This window comes from Ixodes scapularis, unplaced genomic scaffold (genome assembly GCF_016920785.2).
Source record: "Ixodes scapularis isolate PalLabHiFi unplaced genomic scaffold, ASM1692078v2 PGA_scaffold12__126_contigs__length_90152505, whole genome shotgun sequence".
Lineage (NCBI taxonomy): Eukaryota > Metazoa > Arthropoda > Arachnida > Ixodida > Ixodidae > Ixodes > Ixodes scapularis.
The window spans coordinates 33,491,021-33,513,565 of record NW_024609838.1 but is presented as its reverse complement, the minus strand read 5'-3'; the positions used below and the strand labels follow the sequence as shown (position 1 = coordinate 33,513,565).

The 22,545-nt window shown below is 45.2% G+C and overlaps 1 protein-coding gene across 2 annotated transcripts in view; it reads left to right on the top strand.

The window, feature by feature from the left end:
• LOC115327550 (CAP-Gly domain-containing linker protein 4) overlaps window positions 1–22,244 on the top strand; it is a 46,266-nt gene extending 24,022 nt beyond the window's left edge. Inside the window, exons 9-13 of one of the 2 annotated variants that reach the window (XM_040502321.1) lie at window positions 6,269–6,392; window positions 14,898–14,980; window positions 15,131–15,182; window positions 15,320–15,414; window positions 17,487–22,244. In XM_040502321.1, coding sequence (XP_040358255.1) covers window positions 6,269–6,392; window positions 14,898–14,980; window positions 15,131–15,182; window positions 15,320–15,414; window positions 17,487–17,698 — 566 coding nt within the window. In that variant the 3' untranslated portion in view covers window positions 17,699–22,244. The remainder of the gene's footprint in view (window positions 1–6,268; window positions 6,393–14,897; window positions 14,981–15,130; window positions 15,183–15,319; window positions 15,415–17,486) is intronic. The other variant, XM_040214146.2, reaches the window with a different exon arrangement.
• Window positions 22,245–22,545: the final 301 nt, after the last annotated feature.

Below are 22,545 nucleotides of genomic sequence, written 5' to 3'. Positions count from 1 at the left end.
GGGCGTGATACCTGAGATACTAGTTCCTGCCAGTTTCTTATGAAGTATATTCATGCTCCCTAGAAATCTAGGGGAGTAGGGGCATAACGCTTGGGAGAAATATGGTTGTAGTCACTGTTAAAATGAGAGCGGCAGAAAAGTTGTTTATTTGTCCCGCCTCCAGCGTGAGCTTCCCACCTTCTATGATGCTTCGGCATTTCGTGAGCATTGAACGTACGCACACAGAGAAAGTATGGTGGAAGGCGACAAGCATGTGATGGAGGCCGTGCACTTAAAAGAGACGCCTTGCCATTCTCATTCAGTTGGCGACTAAATGACGGCTCTGCACGACAGGTTACGTGGGTTGTAAAACTGGGCTACTGGAAGCCCTTGAACTCCTGTTGGGACTCCCCAAAGTTCCTCAAGAAGCCCACTTTTTTTTTTTTTTTTAGAGCGCAGCTCTTAGGTGCCCGTTCCCGGCTTGAGCGGCGTCGCCGTCGGCGTAACCAAGGTCACGCGGCCCCCCAAGGTCACTCCAAGGTCACGTGACCCCCAGAGGTCACGTGACCCCCCCCCCCCCCCCCCCCCCCCCCCCGAAGTCACTTGACACCCTCCGAGGTCACGTGACCACCCCCCAGGGTCACGTGACCTTCCCGATGACGTCATCGTCATCATCACTGATGACGTCATCAGTGACGTCACTGATGACCTCACTGGCATCCGCATCGTCATCGTCATCATCACTGATGACGTCATCAGTGACGTCACTGAGGACGTCACCGGCATCCGCATCATCATCATCATGGATGACGTCATCAGTAACGTCACTGATGATGTCACCGACATCCGCATCGTCATCGTCATCATCGCTGATGACGTCATCGGAGTCTCCATCGTCATCGTCCCTGATGACGTCATCAGTGACGTCACTGATGACATCATTGGCATCGTCACGTGACCCCCCAAGGTCACGTGACCCCCCCAGGTCACTTCATCCCCCGCTGAGTACCCTTCCCTCCTCCTCGTCAAGAGCTGCGCTCTAATTCGGTCTTACAGGGAGTTGTAAATGCCTTTCACTTTTTTCAATCCTTACATTTGGACGGAGTCTCAAGTTTGAGTACTTTCTAATTACATTTGAGCCGTGCATTCTTGCACGGCTATAAAGAGACGTTCCCACCTACAGTCAAACTCGGATATATCAAATTTAAAGGGGATCGTAAAATAGTTTGATATATCAATATAATTTGATATACAAAAATATGTTAAATAGCTCAAGTCGAAATTTCCTGGCATTTCTGCTAATACAGAAGCTCGCGACAAACGGGAGCTTACCAAATAGAGCATCCAGGAGCTGCTAAAAACAGTAGAGCGTAGCTGCAAACGCTGCTGCACTTACACGGCTCGTCTGGCCGGGTCCTCCACACAGCATAAGCGACAAAACAAGAAAATAATAATAAAAAAAAAAAAATAAAGAAAAAAAAAACCCGGAAAAGCAAGACTTATAAAAAAATCTCTTGATCCATGGAAAAAAAGTTAAGCAAGCAACAAAAAAGAAAGCTCACTAAATTTAAGCAACAAAAAAAAAAAAAAGGCAAAAAAAAAAAAAAAGGGCAAAGCAATGATTGCTAAAGAAAAAGGTAAACAAAGATAAGGTGTTCAAAGTGCAATTGCGCAGCTGTTGTTGTGGGCACACTCTCAACTTTTTTTTTTTTTGCTCATTTTATTTTGGGTTTAGGGAGTAGCGCAGCATCAACAGTGTTCGGGGAAAGGGCGCAGGCTACTGTTCCAACAGGGGAAGGTTCTTCCTACGCTTGGGCTTGTGCTCTCTCTCTCCCTACGCTGCTCTCCCTACGCTTGGGCACGTGCCCTTCCCCTTGCTTTTGCCATCCTCCACTTTTTTTTTTTGCAGTCCATTGTTTCTCTTTTTTCACAACTGCTGTTTAGCTGAGTATCTTCCCGCGTGTATGCTGGCCTGGCAGGCTGCCAGCCACGGACTGCCAGCCATGCAACGCAAGCAATGTTCTCCCCACCTGCACAATCAGAACGGGATGACAGGAAAAGCAATGGGCAGCCGGGCTACATTGGCTATATCAAGTGTCCCCGCCATGGGAGTTGGATGCAAAAAGACAACGCTCCTATGCTCTTGCACATGATTTTCAAGGGGATGTTTGGACAGTTTACATAAACAATAATTCAAAATACCTGAGTGTGATATAAATGGGCTCGACTGTGGTATTTAGAATACTCGTGAAGGGATGTGAGTTTCTCAACTCTTTCCCTGCAAGACTGTCAAGAGGTGGGAGGTGTTTCTTGTCCACCCCACGAGGTAGCCAAGGGCTCTGAGGTCCTTGAGATGAGTGACAGCTGTCTTCTGGTGTTGTACTGTAAGGCTCTAAACTGAGCATTTTCATTTATAAGTTGGCGTATTTAGCTACGCTCTCAGCGACTATGTTTGTTAACTTCCTAGTTGTAGCTTAGTTGCATTTTTTTCCTCAAAAATGCGTTTGTAGACAAACATGTTCTCCATTGCCTTAGCTTCACTGAGGAGTGAATGCATTTGTGTTAATGTTTCAAAATATGGTTAAAAAGCTTGCTCAGACTTAACACAACAAAGATATAACAAAAAGATGGGCGTTCCGGCACCTACTGTACAGGTGGCATCTTCAGTGAGAACTGACACGAATGAGGCAAGAACCCGCCAACCACTGCTCATCATGGTGTACTTGTAGACATCTGGCATCCGGTTGGAGGCAGTGGTCGGTGTTGCACGTGGAACAGTCTTGCCGGACGAACCACGATTTTAGCAGCTTTCTTGGGCCTAAGCACTGATCTCTTCCCAAGGTCGTCGTATTGTTGAGATAAAGGGTGTGTCCACTTGTCTAGCACTGCTCAACGAGCTTTGTCTTCATGCGCATAGCGTGGGTGGCTTTTGCCCTGTCTCTTCTATCTTCCTTAAGGGCCCGTTCACGATCTTGCGACTCCTTAGAACCGAGTGCCTTGAAACCTCTTAAAATTTCTTAGAACGAGAGACACACTGGCAAGCTGGCGCCATCTATGCGGTGACCCTGGAACTGCATTTCACAAGAGTGAAGGTTTTGCGGGATTTCCGAGGTCAAATGTGGGCAATACCTATGAGAAAGGCTCGTTTATAAAGTTAACAAAAGTTTTTCGACCCAAGAAAGAAAGGATGATGCGCGAGAGAATTAAAAAATATGCAGAACCGCCAAGTTTCCACTGCTACCTAATAGATGGTGCCAGTGCGTCCTCTCGTTATAAGAGATTTTAAGAGGTTCTGAGGCACTTGGTTTTAAGAAGTCGCAAGTGTCTGAACGGGCTTGAAATCTGGTGACCCTCCCTCTGCCAGTTTGACCAATGCATGTCGCATCGCAATCAATGCACTTCGATTTATACTCTACTCCACTTTAAATCTCTGCAGGAGTGTGTGTGCTCCTTGGGCTTCACGAAAGCCTTTGACAAGGTGCAATGTGGGTTAACAGCTCTCTGCACTCTTAACGGATGTAGGGCTTTTTGATTTGCGTCTGACATGCCCTGCACGCATGAATTGACACAATAGATCTCCTTCTTTCTCCTGACTCACTTCCCGGGTATCGTCAATAAAAAACCTGGGATAGTGACACTTCTCCAAGCTGCTAACCACATTTGTAACCTCCTGCAATCGCAGTTGTTCGTTTGGTGACACTCGGGGTTCTCCCCGGGAATTTCTGAGAGGTGGACATTACCGGGAGGGGGGGGGGGGGGTGCATTTTTTTTTTTTTTTGGTTTGTCGCGTTTGTTTTTGTTGGCGGCACGCCGCTGAGAGAGAAAGAAAAAGAAAAACAAACGCACCGAGCGCCCGCGTTTTTTGTTTGAAGCAGTGGCGGCAGTTAGCGATGCGATAGCGAAGAATAACGTGGTGGTGCGCGGACCTGCTGAGTATGACAGCAATGGTCTGGAGCCATGTGCGTAGGCAAAATCGCATTGCCATTCCGCGGCAAAAAAAAAACGAGCAGTGGGCGGTCAGTTGGAGCAGTGGGCGGCCAGTTGGAACAGTGGGCGGCCAGTCGGAGCGGTGGGCGGCAAAGCCACTGCCGCCCACCGTGGGGAGAACCCTGGTGACACTGTATTGCAACGTGATAAAAAGTTTGCACTACAGTCCGTTTGTGCTCGATCGGGTGGCGCGAGTTAAAGGACAAAAAAAGATTGCCTATGTCACGCGACTTGCTATACAGTGCCGTTCCTACGCTGCCATTATATCCCCGGTGCACAAGTATACATCCAAAAGAGGTGAACCACCATCTTTCTCTGTCTTGTGAGTGATTGAACGATCTAGAATCAGACAGCTCCAGTGTTACCCTTCCTTCTGACAAGAGCGAGGGAACGGTGCTATTGGATTGGAAAGAGTATGACGAGAAAATGTCCAAGAAAGCTGCTGGAATCGTGGTTCATCTGGCGTGACTCTTCTGTGTGCAACGACAACCGTGGCCACCTACGAAATGTTTACAAGGACGTTTACAATAAGTAATGGCTGGCAGGCTCTTGCATCGTTCATGTCAGTTCTCACCAGTGTTGGAATGCGTTACAAGTAACGACGTTACTGGTAACGCGCTATCTTCTTGTCTGACACTCATTAGAATCCTAAATGACAAACGAGTGAAGTAATGTTATTTTACGGTATCTCCTATGAAATGATGTTACCCGTTACTAGTTACTTTTGATTAAAAATGGCCACATGATTGTTTGAAAACAAAATAATTTTTATTTTGTGCACTACGTAAAAGTGGCAAAGAAACCTCAACGAAGCTGTGTATAAACGGCATCATTTAAAAACTCTTTTGGAAGACACTTTTAGTATTCTCATGGCCGAATTCAAAAGGTATGAGATTATCGCTGCGCAGAACCCCTAAGCATCCTTGGTGCAGTCTGTGTATAGAAGCTGCCAAGATCACCATCGCCGTATCCTGAAGGAGCAGTAGTCTCTCTGGAAAGAGGCATCCGTTCAGAAGTCAACAGTCGGCCGCCGCTCGAAGGCTTTTGCGTCAGCGTCCCTGGCTACTCCAGCTGGTCACATCATTTTTTTTAAACAAATAAATTCTTGTTCTATCAACAACAGAAAGGATAAACTCAAAGTTTGGAAGCGTTGACGTTCCCACGCTTTGAACTAAAACAAGCGTGCAGGCGGAGGCCGGGTGCGACGTGCCGTTAATTGGAAATGCGACTTTGGTTTGTAAAGGAATAAAATAACATTCATTTTACAGGATTATCTTCGATTACATGAAGAGGTCCATTTTGCGTTTGTTAGATAGTGTGCATCTGGTCATTCTTTTCAGAGCAATTTATTCTTCCCAGGCAGGTGCTATAAACAAGGTTTGGTTCTCCGAATCGTGCTCGCAAAGCGTCACTCTCACGTGTTCGAGGATATACATTGCACACCCCGCCGACAGTGAATCTTTTATTAACCCGATCAATGCTATGTGAATTTCTTTGTTAGTATTTTTGGCGTTATTGAAATTTTGATATTTTATTATTGTGTGTTGTTTTAAATTGTTTATTTATATTGTTGGTTGCTGGCTTGGGTTGTTTGTGTGAGTTTCCAATGTATAAATGTGATCTTTACCCCACTCTGCTGTAATGCTCCGGTGCTGCGGGGTACAAATAAATAAATTATTCACTCTGAACAAGTGTTTTCTTTCCAAAGTTTATAAGGCGGTTGATTATAAACAGCTGTCGTATATTAGCGGTGAAACACAAAGTAACGACAAACTAACGTAAAAGTAACATCTGTTAGTCATGGCAAGTAACGACACCGGTATTTCGTTACATTTGCAAAATGGTAACGGTGCTTTGTAATGCGTTACCTTTTCACTAAGCTAACGAGTAATGCTATTTTGTTACTTATTTTCGGTAACGGGCACAACACTGGTTCTCACTGAAGATGCCACCGGCATAGGTGGCAAAATGTCTGTCTTTTTGTCATATTTTTGTTGTGTTAAGTCAGAGTAAATGTTTTAACCATGAATTCTCCCGGCTTTTTGGAACATTTTTGCTTCGTATTTCCAACTGAAACTGTACTGAACCATTGTGCATCCCACAGTTGGAAATGGACTTTAATGGTCGGCCATCATGGCACCCATGAACCTGGATGTTATGCAGTACTTTACAAATCGTCGTGACAAGTTACTCTGGGAGCAACTGTATCATAATCACTTTGGAAGAGTAACTTTTCCAGCTCTGTATTATATACCACTAAACTGGTAGTTCAACCACTGTGTTGCATTCTGTCTTGTGCCAGGCTGTTGGTGTGGCATTGAGCTGTTCAAGCCAGACGGCAAGAACAACGGGTCTGTGAAGGGCGTGAGCTACTTCACCTGCCCCCCGAACCACGGGGTGTTCGCGCTCCCTTCCAAGGTCAAATGGTGAGTACTACTTCTTCGGTGTCTGACTGCAGCCATCACCCCTTTCTTTTTGTTTTATCTAATTTGCACGTGAGCCCTGACTTTCTACTTCTTGTCGTGGGATATTACATTAGACTTGTTTTTTTATCCAGATTTGTTCCTCATATCAGTACCATCTTTCTGGTGGTATTGTGCTAATTAGAATTATTCACTTGCTAATGCATTATAGTCTTATGTGAATTGTGGATTTTGAGTTTGAAGCGAATAGTGGTTCTGGCCGAATATTTTCTAATCCAATATTGAATAGTTTTGTCCGAGTCTTCCACTACTGTGCATCATTCTTAAACGAAAATTAAGCTGAACTTGTGAACATTTTTAAACTTCGACTTGTCCACTTCTAAGCTTAGGTATTTTTAATATAACTATAATTAAAGGGACCATGAAATGATTTTAAAATCGAATTTCATCCACCGCACGTCGTAAAAGGTGTGAAAAGAAACACAAAAACACAAAAATAGGGAGCCAAAAAAAATTATTTGCTATAGAACTTTTAAAAGAAAACTGGACTCTTTTGCGCCTTCCTTCCTTCGCCTGTTCACTACGATGCATCCGCGGAAATGGAGCACGTCAGCCAAATCCAGGTCGCCTATTGGGTAAGAGCCTACCTCACCAGCACCGCGATCGTAAACAATAAATAGCCGGCGAATGTTTCCTAAAAGTTTTGTTAAATAATATTCAGATCCACATTTTGTAGCATAATTAGAGATGTGTGGCGAAAATTGCCAAATTTGATAATACTGAGAGCCAAGCGCCATCTATCGTGTGGTAAACGAAGCAACCACTGCGCGTGCGCAGTAGGGCAGGGCCGAGTTCAGAACGGTGATTTCCTTTGGTTTCCTTCCTCTCAGAACTCTGACTGACTGAACGTTTATTTTTCTACGTCTTCATCTCGCGCGTGCCGACTTTAAGCAGCAAGAAAAAAATGTACTTAAAACAGACCACGACGAACAAGAACGCTGGATCCACAAACACCCGAGAAGAGCGACAACAGCCGCGAATCCCGCTCCTACGAAGCTCTCAGGATATATAGGCCTAGCAGGCACTCCGACTCGGCGCAGCGTTGCTTCGTCGCAAGACCGTCTGTCTGCCTACGACCGGCTGGCGTGCTGAATGGAATATGCCCGCGCTACCCTTGTGGACCCTTCCCGTATTATAGTTTGATCGCTGACCTCAATTTTAGGTTAAGAGGTGAGGTCAATCTCTTCCCCTTGTTTTCCGAGGCAGGGTTGACGAACACTCGTCGAAAAGGGACCCTCGTCAATTCTCTTGTTTTGTGTGATATAGAGCTGAAATAAACGCTGTATGGATTACCTTCGTAACACGGTATGTACACTTTGTTATTGGTATGCCATTTTTATTCTGACAGACTGCACGTCACTGTCGAGCTGTAACAGTTCGTGGGAGGTATACGCGCAATACCGGTCCAACCTTTCTTTGCCGAGTGTCGCGTCAGTATCGAGTTGCAATCGTAAAAGATCGGTCCCGAAGCGCTTACCAACAGCGCGAATGCAGCACTTCCATCAAACGCGCGTTCCGCTCCGAGTGTGAACAGGTATTTACGTGGCTCTTGCTGACACTCGTAGTTCAAACGTATCTTTTTTAACGTCGGCTCGCTCCTGCATCTCCGAGACCTCGAAAAACGCCGCGTCAATTTGTTTCCATCTACGTCGCTTTGCAAACGACTGACACTGGCCGCCTTTTACCAACAATGACAATTTGGTTAACTTCTGGAGTCTTCACCGGAAGACTCGCTGCACTTCCCAACAGGCATAACGGCGTATGGGACTTGTCCCATGCTGTCGCTGTAGCGCAACGTATCTCATTGAATTTCGCTCAGCTGCAATGAGAGGCGCCGATTCAGAAAATACGTCGGTGACATTGGCGCAGTAAAACCTACCGGCACACCCCAACTCGTCGCCACTAACGCTCCCATCTCCAACTGCCGAGAGAACTTCCGGTTCCGGAAGCAGCGTACGTCACGGCTTGTTTTGCGGTCAAGAAAAAGTCGATATTTCATTAATTTTTTGTGTAGAAGTTAATAAACCGAGACGAAAACGGATGCCTGTTCGGCATTCAGTGAACATTGACGGTTTAATGTAAAAGTTATCTGGAAAAAGTAAAAAAGTCATTTCATGGTCCCTTTAATAACTGTGAGACATAAAACAATGAAATTATCACCTACTGTAAATGACTAAATTTTTGTGGGGACCTAATTTTCGCGAATCGCCTACAATTCGCGAAAAATGCGTCCCACGAACAATTCGGGCAATATGTGAACGCTACGGAAGCTTCGCTCGATTTGCGAAAATTAGAACCCGCAAATAATTTCAAATTTTCAGCTTTGGTCCGATTCGCGAAAATTTCAGCCCGCGAAAATCAAGTCGTTAACACTATTCTAATCGAGGGGATTTATAACTCTGCTTGCTCTGTGCAAATATTCTTTCTTCAATCTCAAATTTGATAAAAAGCAAACACAATAAAACAAGCATGAATGATGAGCGTGGGTTGTCAAGACATAGCTTTCTAACACCTACTCTTGCATAATTGCAGCAGTTTAGCCCCATTCAATGCACCTCTCACCGAACACCTGTGGCCTGCGTGGGGAAGAAATACCCGCATAGCCCGCAACCTCCCTGGGTATTGCTTCCCTGCTGTGCACTTGTGCTCGGCTAGAAGAGTGCTCAACGGGACTAACACTTAAAAAAGTATGAGTATCGCAGGTCATCTCGAAGCAAATATTGAATAGCGTATTATTCGAGACTACTAATGTCGCGACCGTTTATAACAGAGTTGGTTATAACGAAATAGTGGCTATAGCGATGCGATTATGATTTCCCATTTCCATTTGCGCTTTTTCAGTGTATTCGTGTCTGTTTTTAGCGAAGGAAAATGAGCGGCTCCCATGGATATAGCAGAGAGAAATTGTCTGATAATTTAGCAAATATTCAAATTCGGAAAATTTACCAAGTCTCAGATGTGACTTGCAAAGGCCGCCAATGGCAGCTTCTGCACCGTCCCCCGCTCCTTATCTGGGAAGCATTTGTTCTGCATCTCACGTGGGAAAGATGTTGTTTTGTGCCGATAGGGGCGTTCGGAGGGCTAGCAACGACATGCCGATACGTAACGACAGAGATGACGGAGAGAGCCTAGATTTAAGAGAGGGAGCAATTCCAACCAGGGAGAGCATTTGCAATTTTTTTATGGCGGACGCCTCCTGGGCAGATTGGTGCAAGTGCGCCTGCATTTGGTTGTCTCGTGACCAGCAAGCCCAGGAAACCGGACGGAGGGGTGGACACACTTGCAGACGGGGAACGCTTTTGACTCCTCGCAAGCTGCAGCTTGTTTTTGCAAACACGGCCCTGAAACCGTATGACTCCGATCGAGCAGTTGGCCCCTCTCTTAAATCTAGGTTTTCTATACCAACGAAACACAAACTTGAGTGCGAACTCGGTGCCATGTGTTCTTAGTTTGCTTTGTGTTCCGTGTCGGCGTCACTACGTGTAGACCGCATATAACTTATGTCGCGGGAGTCGCGAAAATCCGCACTATAAGCGGTAACGCGCTATAACCAAACATCAATTTTTCAGGCCAAAATACATGCCATGAGACAACTTACCTTTGTAAAACAATTTATTTTATGTTAGATGAAAAATAAAGCTTAGTTTGAGGAAAGTCTTTATTTCAACAGACTAGTACACGTCTCTCTCAAGTGTGTCATGCATTTTGAAAGAAATGAGCGACTTTTCCCTGGCGCAGCCTTTTAACGGCATCGCGGGTTGCGGACGGACGTTGCGAGCATTCAGGATTGCTAACCCTAATCACTTTCCTCCGACGATGAAAACGCGTGAAAATTCGCATCCTTTATACGGTCGGTACGCACCAGTAATACCTTCAACTTGAGCACAGGCCTGAAATGCTCCAAATAAGAAATCCGGGCGATGTTAGAAAACACAAATGCTTAGAAAGCACCACTGTAGTCGAAGTAAACAAACACGACGACACGGGCGTTTCTGCCGTCTTGAGAGTGCCGCCACAACATCGCCGCACGAATAGGTGGATCTTCCTTTCTAGTACCCGCTGGGTTATCATAGCGACACACAACGAAAATTCACAATCAAGGATTGCGCTTTTACGCAGAACGATGAGCTTCTACCAAAACCGACGCCATGTTTGCAGATAGAAGCAGCCGGCCCGCGACCGGCATGCAATGCGCGCAAACACTTCTCCTCGACCTGTGATTGGTCTGTCGTTGCGGTTGTTTCCAATGCAGCGGAGATATGCACGCACGTGAACGACACGTGCGTGCGTCCCTCCGTCATTATGGCAACTGAAGCCTCTCTCTTCGCTTCTACCCGTTTCTTCGAGCAACCTCCTTGCCCCGCGAGTGCCGTTTGCGGCTCGCGCCGTTATCTAGTGTCGCACAGGGAAGCGTGCTCGCTGCGTCGGCGCGGTCGGCGGGCTGTTGCAGAAACCGCACTATAACCGGTATTTCCCTTCGCGCGCCTGCATTTTAAGCGGTATGTAATTACATGGAGTTCTATGGGAGGCGAACCAGTGGTTTAAAAAAGCCGCGTTATACCCGGTCCTGCACTATAAGCGGTAAGGTTGTAAGTGGTCTATACTATAAGCGGTACCGCACTATAACCAAAACATTAATTTTTCAGGGAAAAATACATGCCATGACACAACTTACCTTTGTAAAAGAACTTATTTTATGCTACAGTGGACTCCTCTTAAACGGAACTCGAAGGGACAGAAAAATTTGTTCCGTTTATCAGAAGTTTCATTAAAGCAAAGCACATAAAATGAGTGAAATATGACTTTATTTCACAAGCATGATGTCCAGCTAATGTAGCTGACTAGAAAAAAGAGGTAATGGTAGTTTGTTTTGCATTTTGTAATCGCTTTTTGACGAAGTAGGTGTGCATGCCTTGGAGGTACAAAGGTTTCTGTTGACTGCTGCACCTTCCCCAGAAATAGTCTTAAAGACTAGGCCGTGGCGCTTTTTAAAACGGCTGAGCCAACCGTCGCTCATTTTGAAGTTATCTATTCCCAACTGAGACGCAATCTCTCCAGCCTTCGAGGATGGGGCCGCTGATCGGGAAATTAGCACTTCGCGCGCGCTTAAACCAGAGAAAAAGGACGTTCTCTATTTCCTCAAAAGGCGTCTTTCGCATCCTCCTTCGGTCGGTGGCAAAGCTTCCGCGCTTTACAGCGTCTTGAATCTTTTCTTTGTCCTTTGATATCCTTGAGAGTGTAGACTTCGGGATATCGAACTTCCTTGCGATCTCCGTCTTCGAGAGGTCACCACGATCCAGCTCTTGAAGGATCTTCATTTTCGTAGCAAGCGAGATCGCTTGGTGCGGCCGCTTTTTTACCGCTTCCATCACAACACGGCAAGCGGATGCTGGTTTGTGTACTCGATGGTAAACGTGACGCGCAACAGACGAGGCGCTAACCCTAATGGCGGTAGAAAGACTGGATTGGATTGCCTTAATATAATGGCTTGGATGGATGGATGAATGGCTGTACCGTACCCCCCGCAGAGCCATATACGGCTCTGACCCCCCGTACCCTTTGTAACGAGCGGCACCTCGCGTCACCTAGCCTAACAACTTTTTTTTTTTTATAATAATATTTGTATAAATTTTGTTTTAACACAACCCCTTTTCCTTTAAAGTGTCCTCAGTCTTGGCTATTGCGTACTCCATGGTTGTGAGACTGCTGTAGCTATTTCCGATGTCCGCGGTCGCCATGGGTAGTTTCGGTTTCGGTCCCGTTTAACCGAAGTAAGCAAAAAGGGGGGTTCCGATTACCCGAAGTATTTATCATTAAATACATAGGAAACCAACCGAAACAACCTTTAGAGTTCCGTTTATCCGAATTTTCCGTTTAAGCGAGTTTCGTTTAATGGGAGTCCACTGTAGATGAAAAATAAAGCTTAGTCTGAGGAAAGTTCTTATTTTACCAGACTAGTACACTTCTCTCTCAAGTGTGTTGCACATTTTGAAAGAAATGAGTGACCTTTGCCTGGCGCAGCCTTTTAACGGCGTTGCGGACGACCTGATCTTTGACAACGTTAAGGCATTTGAACACCTCATCACTGAAGGAGTTCAGGCTGCTTCAGACATCTGCAGCGAGCGTGTTATCTACGATTGCGTCCGTTGCAGCCGGAACGACCGCTCTGCGCCACGCCTACACACACCTGCAACTGCAACAAGCGCAGCGGGTCGTCAGCACGGCAACCGCTTCTACACCGCCGTCAGCTGTTTCAGCGCTGCCTTTAAAAAGGGGACACACTGCCACTCAATGCCGTAACAGAATATAGAAAGACAGTTTTCTATAGCCTAAAGCTTTATTATTATTATTTTTTTTTCATGATAGGCTTGCAGGGTGCAGTGGATGAAAAAAAAAGAAAAAAAAAAAAGATGCAGTACGCCGTTTTGGACGATCACGACTCTAATACACGACTTTGCCAATAGTACAAATCTCGCTACACGCCTTTTCTACGATTATAAAAGACTATGTAGTCTTAACAGCGATATAGCAACGTAGAAATATGATTTCGTGATCAGATAGACGTTGCGAGTGTTCAGGATTGCTAACACTAGTGCACTTTTCTCCGGTGATGAAAACGCCTGAAAATTTGCATCCTTTATACGGCACGCGCCAGTAATACCTTGAACTTGAGCACACGCATGAAATGCTCCAAATAAGAAATCCGGGCGACGTTTGAGGACGCAAATGCTTAGAAAGCACCACTATAGTCGAAGTGAACAAACACGGCGACACGGGCGTTTCTGCTGTCTTGAGAGTGCCGCCACGACATCGCCACACGAGTAGGTGGATCTTCCCTTCTAGTAAGTGCTGGGTTATCTCAGCTCAGCGATGCACGACAAAAATTCAGTCAAGGATAGCGCTTTTACGCAGAACGATGAGCTTCCACCATGCCGTCCACGTCGACGGTCACCACCAACGCCATGTTCGCAGATAGAAGAAGCCGGCCCGCGACCGGCATGCAACACACGCGACCAGTTCTCCTCAACTTGTGATTGGTCTGTCGTTGCAGTTGTTTTGGCAACTGACGGTTGCAGACTTTTGCAATGGTCGTTTCAATTGTTCCAGTTGTTGCGGTCGCTATGGACGCATGTGTGTGAACAGGCCGTCCTCTCTTTGCTTCTCCTCGTTTCTTCAAGAACCTCCTTGCCATTCTTGCCCCCGCAAGTGCCGCTTGCGGCTAGCGCTGTTATCTAGTGATCTAGTGTTGCACAGCGAAGCGTGCTTGCTATGCCGGTCGGCCGGCGGGGTCGGCGGGCTGTTCCAGAAACCGCACTATAACCGGTATTTCCCCTTGCGCACCTGCATTTTAAGCGGTATGTAATTACATGAAGTTGTATGGGAGGCGAACCGGTGGTTGAAAAAAGCCGCATTATACCTGGTCCTGCGCTATAAGTGGTTACGTTGTAAGTGGTCTATACTGTAGTTGGTGTGGTCACTCTGTGCGGAAGTCTAGCTTCGCTCAAAAACCAATTTGGCAACTCATCGCCACTCAACAATGGCGAGTCCTAGCTTTGCCGGCACCTTGACGGGGAAGGTGAAGGGAATCACCTCGAACTAAAAGCGTTACGCCATCCTTGATGAACTGTGCACGAACATAAAGAATGCTGTCCATCGCCGGCATCCTCTGCGGCAGCCGTCACAGCTGTCGACACGGTCCGTACATTGCTCACAAGATTTTCTTTCGATCGGAGCTTCCCGCAGTTGGGGAGAAGCAGCTCCGATCTTGCAAAGAAGCCTCGACCGCTTTTTGCAGCTATGATAAACATGTGCCTGCAGCCTCCAAAAATAGAGAGGTCAAGGAGCTGCTCATTCCATGGACCAAAATGGCAACCGCAGGGGTAGTTGTCACTACTTTTCTAGGATCCAGTGACTAGTTCTTAGACGGAACTCTCGCTGTTAGTGAGGTGCCTGGAATGTGTCTTCGACTGGTGCGTTTACCGAGCAGACAAGAGACAATGCACTCTATTGTTTGCTTGCTGCGGCTATCGGGTGATGGCACAAGAATTTACCTTTATTGCACACCCTGTGAACATGTATGCTGTTTGTTGTTGAAGTCTGTTGGTCTCACTTTAAAGTGATTGCTTGTTGGGTGACGCTTTGCAGGGATTGTGATGTTGGCGCTTGTTGTCTGTCGTCGCAGCGGAGATGGAAACACCTTTCTTCTTTTCCCTCGTCGCTTGAGGAGAGAGAAGTCAGGTGTTCTCACTGTTCATGTTGCTTTTATGGAATCCTGATATAACAAAGAAGCAAATATAGCGAAGTGATCGTTGATTCTTTTCAACTCCGTTATAACTGGTCTTGACAGTGTTTAAAAATTTGAATCTTCCAACAACACTAATGCATTACTTAGAAACTGGCAGGCAATTTTGTGACCTTGTACTCTGGACTTCTTGACATGTTCTCCAGGTTGCCTAGCGGGGCTGAAGAAGAGACATCGGATCTGGATTCGCTGGTCGACCTGAACACGTCCTTGAGCAGGAGCTCTACAGGTGCTTTATTTGAAATGTTCAACGCTACTCTTGTGTAATGCTTTCATCCCCATACCTGTATGCTGTCATGCCCAAACCTATATGCCAACTGAAAGAAGCCTATGTTAGACAAAAGCACTGGCATAAGGGTAAAGGCTGATCTCGTTCTAGATGGCGATTCCGGTGGAAGCCCGGCCTCTCAGCGATCGGCCGAGAAGAAAAAGTAAGCTGCCTTGCTTCCGCTGTCGGCACTAGAGCGCTTAATTTGTACCACCTAACTCTGTGCATTTATTCTTTGCTTTGCGGCTGTTCAATGCTTGCTCGTTCTCTTTTTTTTTGTTATTGCCAATTCGGGAACAGTCCCAGGTCGCAGCATGCGAAAACAATTCAGACGACCCTCAAGAAAGGCTGTTGGCTCACAGTGGGGATGAATGTGTTTGTCTCCAATGAGCTTGGTAAGCTGCCGTGCATCTGCTCCACACTCTCGTGCATTGTAAAACAGAGAAGATTCTCAGGTCGAGGTTTAAGTACTCTAATATTACTGCCTTAACTTGACCTACATATTCAGTTATAAGCGACCATTTTCAGTCAAGAATGAGCAGGGTGGAAATGTGTGCGCTATGTGAGCTAGAAACAGCGACCAGGCCTTCATGGTTATAAGCCAAACTGTATGGTTTAAATTAATAGATTTGTTTAGTCTGTCCTCACATATTCCACATTATGAACTAAAAGGTTGCTTATGTGAATTCAGCTCTTTCATGTTGTAAGGACCTACCAAGACTCTAGACCTAGCTATAAAAAGATAATTATGTCCTTGTTCTAAATCTCTAATAAAATATTTTAGATGACCAGGAAACTTAGCAGTCTTGAAGGGCAGTACTTAGGCAGCGTATTTGACGCATTAGTCGAGCAGGCCTGTCCTTGAGTTGTTGGAACATGGCCTGGTTGTCATGTGACATGGTTGATGTGATGTTGCTTCAGTTAACAGCTGAGCTATACGCATGGTCTCTCCTCTTTATCGCAATGTAAAGTCTTTGTTGATATGGATGCAAGGAAGTCGAGTGATTCAGTGGCTGTTGCGTGCAATGCATGCGTGCCTTGCCAGACTAAATATTGTAACGCTAATGATAAGAGAAAATGGATCTCTCCGATGAGATCTTCCTGTTACGTTGCGCTTCTAAATGCTGAAATAAGTGGGTTGTTACTAACAGCACTCAGCATCATGCCTGACACTGCATCGAACTAGTGACTGGTTTACAACCGGCCGCTGTAATTGTTAACTGCTTGCAACATGTTTACAGCCCAGGTGAATTTTGAGAGACCAACAAACGATTTTTAGACTGGTTAAACCATGCCTAAATCAAAAGAAAAAAAAAAAAAAATTTTGATGCATAGTTTTTTTTAGTAAACAGGATAACTGGGCGAGTTGGTATGGATTCATAATGGAACAGCGCAAATTTTTTAGTTTTTTTAGTTTTTCATCTTGCCTATTTTGAGCCTCACTGCACGGGTAGTGAGGCCCTGAAATGGGCCCATTTTCATTTTCGTAAACAAAAGTTGGGACTGCATATTGCAAACCTTAATGTGGTTATCAGGCTACACAGATGATGTGCCCAGAAAACTGACGTCAAATTTGCTTTTGCTTCCTTTAAGTTTGCTATTAGATAGCTCTCGATGTAACTCATTTGATCACAACTTTATAGGTGTTGTGATTGATTGCATTTTTAACTTAAGTGATCTTGTAACTGACCGTGCTTGTGGTTGTTGCTAACAGAATATTACGAACAAGATCAAGTTATGTTATCTAAAACAATTATAGTTGCAAATATATTGTCTCAAGAGCAATGCTTTGACCACGTCAATACTAAGGGACTTCGTAAAAAAAGGTTGTGTTGGACGCAGTTCTCTACCGATAGAAAGTCACTGTGCCCAAAGACGTCAAAAGCTCCGTCCTAACTGCAATGTCACTCCAATCAAGCACAGGGGGGCAGGACTCTCCGGAGCAATAAGCGCCATTTAGCCTGAAGTTTTCGACTTACCCTCGTTTGACTGTTACAATTTACCGGTACGACGCCTGGAACGCATCTCCCACTGGTGCGTCTAGTGGGTCCTCATTCGCGGTTCTAAAATTTCCACCCGACGACATCGCATCTGTGTCATGCCGTTGCCCGCCGCGATTGTGGCAGTGGCACAGTAGCAGGTGTGGATAGCACAGAAGCCCATTCTGCTGCAAGTTACAGCCTGAGAGTCCACGGACGTTCCTGCAACCAGGAGTTCGGGCACCACAGCGATGGAAACACCCGCATTCGCTCGTCTTTTTTGCCGCAACTTCTGCGACCGATTGCCAGGACAGCGACATGCAATGGCACGACACGCCAGCTCCCGCGGTGTCATTTTGGTGCCACTTTGGGACCACTTTGGATAGATGAGCGCTAAGCGCACCAGTCGGAGATACGTCCTGGGCACCGCGCTACCGGCGACAACAGCAGTGATGGGGTACCAGTCCTTACGCCGCTCCGCATTTTAGGCGTCATCAGGTACATTGGGCCAGTACACTTTGAGGAGGGCACCTGGCTCGGCGTTGAGTTGAGGAGCGCCAACGGCCGCAACGACGGGAGCGTGCAAGGGCGCCGCTACTTCACGTGCAAGCCAAACCACGGCCTCATCGTCAGGCCCAGCAAGGTCACCGTGCGAGGGATCAACAGTGCCAAGCTCTTTGAGGAGCAGCCGCATTCCTGAGTCGCCTCGCTTGTCTGCGCTGACGCCTCATGCAGGGTGAAACGCCTTGTGTAGGGTGCGACACCTTACGTAGGGTGCCACACCTTGCGTAGGGTGCAACACCTTGTGCGGGGCGCGAGCGTGGTTTATCTATGTTTATTCTGTTATGGTGAGATGTGGTATACCGGTATTTATTGCTCTTTCTTTTGTATGGACGGGACTCTAGTGCGTAAGGTAGGGAAAACAAATTCTTTGTGTTCGGCGGCAACTATTTTATGCCACGTTGTCAAGGTTAATGTAGCTTCCACAGTGCTGCAGCCCCTCGCTGCTGCGAGAGCATGTGTATGCGACTTTCTTTAGCATTTGCACGTGCTAGTGAAAGTAGCTTTGACAGCGTCTGAGTACTGTGAAAGTTATGCTAGGACAATGTAGCGTAAATAGTTGTCACAGAGTATAATGCAGGAAGCAGTGGTGTACGAAGTCGAGCAGCATTTCCTTGGTCGCTCGAGCCCTTCTGATTATGTTCCGATGCGTTCGACGTGGCCACTGCTGATGTTTGCCATAATATCAAATCTTGCGAAGAAGTAGTAACCTGAGGAATACCAGAAATTAATCTACCTAATTAAATTTCAAACGATTGATTAGGTATTAGTTCTGCTTGAAAGTACAAACAAAAAAAGTATGCAAGACAAAGGCAGACACCCACTTCCTTTTAAACTTAATATTTTAGTTGTCTATGTTTTTTTTTCCCGTTAATCGTCTTGACCATTACTTTTAAGCCTACCTTTTAAAAAAGTATTTTTTAGTACTACGAGCGGAAAACTGGAAGCCCTAGGTTTAGCTTGGCAGGCTGGTTTTGATCGGACTTGTTGATTGCTCTCAGAACGTTGTGCCCCGACCCGTTGGTTACCGCTGAAGGTTTAATGGTTCTGTAGGGGCTGCCTGCATTTTACTGTTACAGAGTATCCATGAGTGCCGTATATTTCGATGCCATCCAATCTCATTAGTTACCTCGGTTGACTCTAGGGCCATGTGCATTGCGGTGAACCATTTGTACGCAGATGTTGGATGTGAAACTTTATTTTTCTGTGGCCTGAAGAGTTCGCAATTGCCACTCGCCGGTGGGTCATTTTCACCGTCATCTTTTTCTTTATTTTCTAAGCAATGAATCTCAAGGCGATTCAGTACACACCAAGGTATTGTCTTGGCATCACGTATGGTGCTATTTTGCGTTAGTGTGCAGAAGCTTAGAGATAGACTGAATTGAATTTTAGGCTTTATTCTTGCAGTTGAAACATGTAGCAGGGTTGTCGAAGGCAACTTCTAATTCAAACAGATGATTTCGCATGGAGTGAAAAAGCTTATAGTAGCTTCTCACGGCACTGGTTGTTAGTCGTATATATATATCCATTTGTTGCCGCTGGGACCGCTTGTCTGTGCCAAGGCTGACAGATATGTCATATTTCATGCTCTAGTTTTCACGAGGTGTTCTTTTTATTCCAGAAAGTTATAGAAGAAAAGGTCAAAAAACAGTTTTTAGGAATATTGCAGAGATCTTTTTGGTGTCCCTTTAGGTATGATGGGCATACCTACCTGAATATTTAAGAATAATAGTACCCATTGTGCAGCGTCATGAAGGGTATAGCAACCAGATGCAATTTCATATTTGTCTCTCGTTGCTGCCTACTGCTGCACTTCAGCATAAAAGTCAACCAGTTACCTCATGTAAATGTGCAATGCTGTCAAACTCGAGGGATAAAAGAAAATTGGTGATACAACATGTAGGTATGCATGCAGTCGTGAGAATTATGGTTGCATTGACTGCTGCCTCTTGAATTAAACCGATCGCTTGTCAGTACACACATAACCTCCTTTATGATGTTTCTCCGAGGAATATGGAGCATTCACATTTTCCTTTGTGGAAATTTTCTTCAATCTTGTTTATAAATAAGGTTTTGTGTTTTCGGTACATACCATGAACCCTGAAAATTAACCCCCGAGTCGGTTCATCTAAGTAAAAGAAAACCAGAATAAAGAATTAGTGGTGTTGTCCTTGAACAGAAAAAAAAAATCTATGCTGCATGGAAAGAAATTTTTAAGTTACAGCTTTTTTTCATGGTGACCCAGAACAGCCCGTGCTGAAATGTCTGTGAAGCTGCTTCTTTTGTTTGGGAACCATGCCCCTTATCTTGTTTCCTTCCCTTGTTGGTAGTACTGGGACGGTCTTCAATGAACCCTTTTAGAAATTTCGAAATGATGCATAGATTATGTGAGCTTGTCATTAGTTGGCCGCGTAGTGTGAGCATGCATTGGACACGAGCACTCCGTCAGTGTTCGGAGTATACTTGGATCAAAACGCATTCTACATGAGGGCTGCATCAGTGCTCGGCACAAACTCAAAACCAATCACAGGCATCGTTGGTCTCGTCTCTTCTGGTTCACACCTGAAGAGACGAGACCAACTAATGGCGGCTGCGCATAACCTATTCATCATTTCACAATTTTGGAAAGGGTCTATTGGTATTTGGGTCACAGGGATGTGCCCGGGAGGTCAGGGAGTACAACACCCATGTCCTGTTTTCTTTAGCATAAGCCCCTATAAACACTGATTTTTTGGCCTGTAGAATAGATGGTGCCAAAAAGAACCCGATTTGTGGGAAAAAACAAACGGCGCAATATCACCCTCGAATTTGAAGAAAAATAAACCCCGAAAACATGGGATTCTATTTATAAAGCGAGCTCAACTCTCCAGGATCTCTGTAAACTGTCGATGAACTGTCTGTCAGAAGTGTCAGTGACCGACATACAGAGTAGTAATGCCACCATTACTACTACCAATGATTGTGGGATGCCTCAGCAGAGCGCTACAATGCTAGAATAGCTATGCTTACTTAGTATTTGGCATAAATAACACATTTGGTGGGTAATGATTGACTCCCTGACTTTATGCTGTTTACCAGAACAAATGACCCAACCTCTTGAAAACTAAACTTCGATGTTCCTACATGGCTAGCTCTTCTCAAACGTGTATTGTTAGGATGTCAGTTGATTGGGGTTTGAATGCTGTTTGAGTGCAGTTGCCTTGGCACTGTTGTTGGGTTTGCTGAGGTTATTAAGGGGAGTGGAAGATGTTGTGGAGGCTTGACAAATGTCAAGTCACTTTTCTTTGTGCGTATCTACACTATGGGATTAACCTTGTGCTCTTAAGATTTTGTGGCATGAATGATTTAGAAATAGCGTTTGGTGTATGCCTCAGATAATACTAATTGGTTTTGCTGCTGACCACTGCAGAAAGAGCCTTGGTTATGGCGATGATAGTGTATAATGCCCCTTTGGATTGGGGGATACCGGTGTGTAAAGTCTTGAAGGCCGATCTGCAATTCGGAAAGGAAGGAAGGTCACTTTCTCATTTCTCCAATAATTGATGACAAGTAAGCCACATTTTAAAGACTCCCCAGTGAGTCCTGGCTATGTTGATTCTATACCCATCGTGAAACGTGAGGTCCCCCATAGTTCGTACAAGGAGTTTGTGTCTTTCTGTTTGTGAACGAGAAAAGGGAAAGGGAAATATTTCTGCCTTTCTGAAGAGGCTTTTACAAAGTCCAGGTTTAACGACAACGTGGGATTTTGTTCAACCTGGTACCTTTGACCGACTTGGACAGACGTGCAATCCTTGAATGAGCTGTTGTTTGTGGAACGGGGAGAATGTATGGAATGTGTGAATGCAGAAATGGCCAACTTGGCGGATATTTTTTGGTATTTGTGTCTCATTTGCATACAACGTATTGCACCTTTTGCGCACAACCTTTAAACTATTTGTTTCTTGGCACATTTTTTGGCAGGTTTCCAACGAATTGGGTTTTTTCTATTCCTACATATCTTAATTTTGGGGGAGGGGGAGTGTATTCATCACATTAAATGCATTTTACCTCTTTTGAGAACGGAAAAAAGGTATTTGGAGAGTACAACTTTTTATATTCAGACATGGTATTGTTGTGTTTTTTGCATTGTCATTCATGTCTAATTTATTATGACCATTTTTTTTCTCCCTAAACTGTCTTATGTTTGACATTACGACGTGCTTTCTCAAGCTTTTTTGGCCGCGAGAAAGATTTCTCAAGTGTCATGGGTGGGTGACGTGCACAGAGACGCACACATTTGCTTGGTTGTATTTTTTAGTGATGAGCATTTACACTGCATTTAAATGTGTTGACCAAAGTAATCTTACACGCTCCACATTTACATATAGGCAGTTCTTGTGTGAGTGCATTTCTTTAATGCTCACTTGTATTTTGTACATTATCTTCGGAATTCTGGCAACAGTTTTTTTATGAACAGTTGATTCGTCTCTCACGCATCGGGTCGAAAAGAGTGCTCATAAAGTTGTCGAAACCCTTGTGACGACTTTATAATGATGTGCAGTCGCCCTTACAATGCTGGTTTGATCTGGAATTCAAGAGCCACAGTGGTTTTGCAATTTGTTTTGTGTCATAAGATGCATTTAGAGATTGTAGCAAATGCTTACGACCATACATGATAATGACAAGAAATAAATAATTACATTGGAGTTTCCACATTGCTGTTGGCAGTTGGGATTGACTGAATCTCCATTGGAAAGGCAAAAAGCGCTACTTGAGATGCCACAAGGTGGCACGGATCTTGCATATTCCCTATAATGGACCCTTTTTAAAAGTGTGCGCTCTCCAGTGGCTGCTGCGTCAATTATACGAGGACGCCATGTTTTGGGCATGCACTTTGAGTGTGCAGTGGACATGAGCGCTGAGGACTGCTGCGTTAGCACTTGACGTGAACTCGGGTTCAATGAGACGCGTCGTGTGCACTTTTGAAAAGGGTCTATCAGCTACATG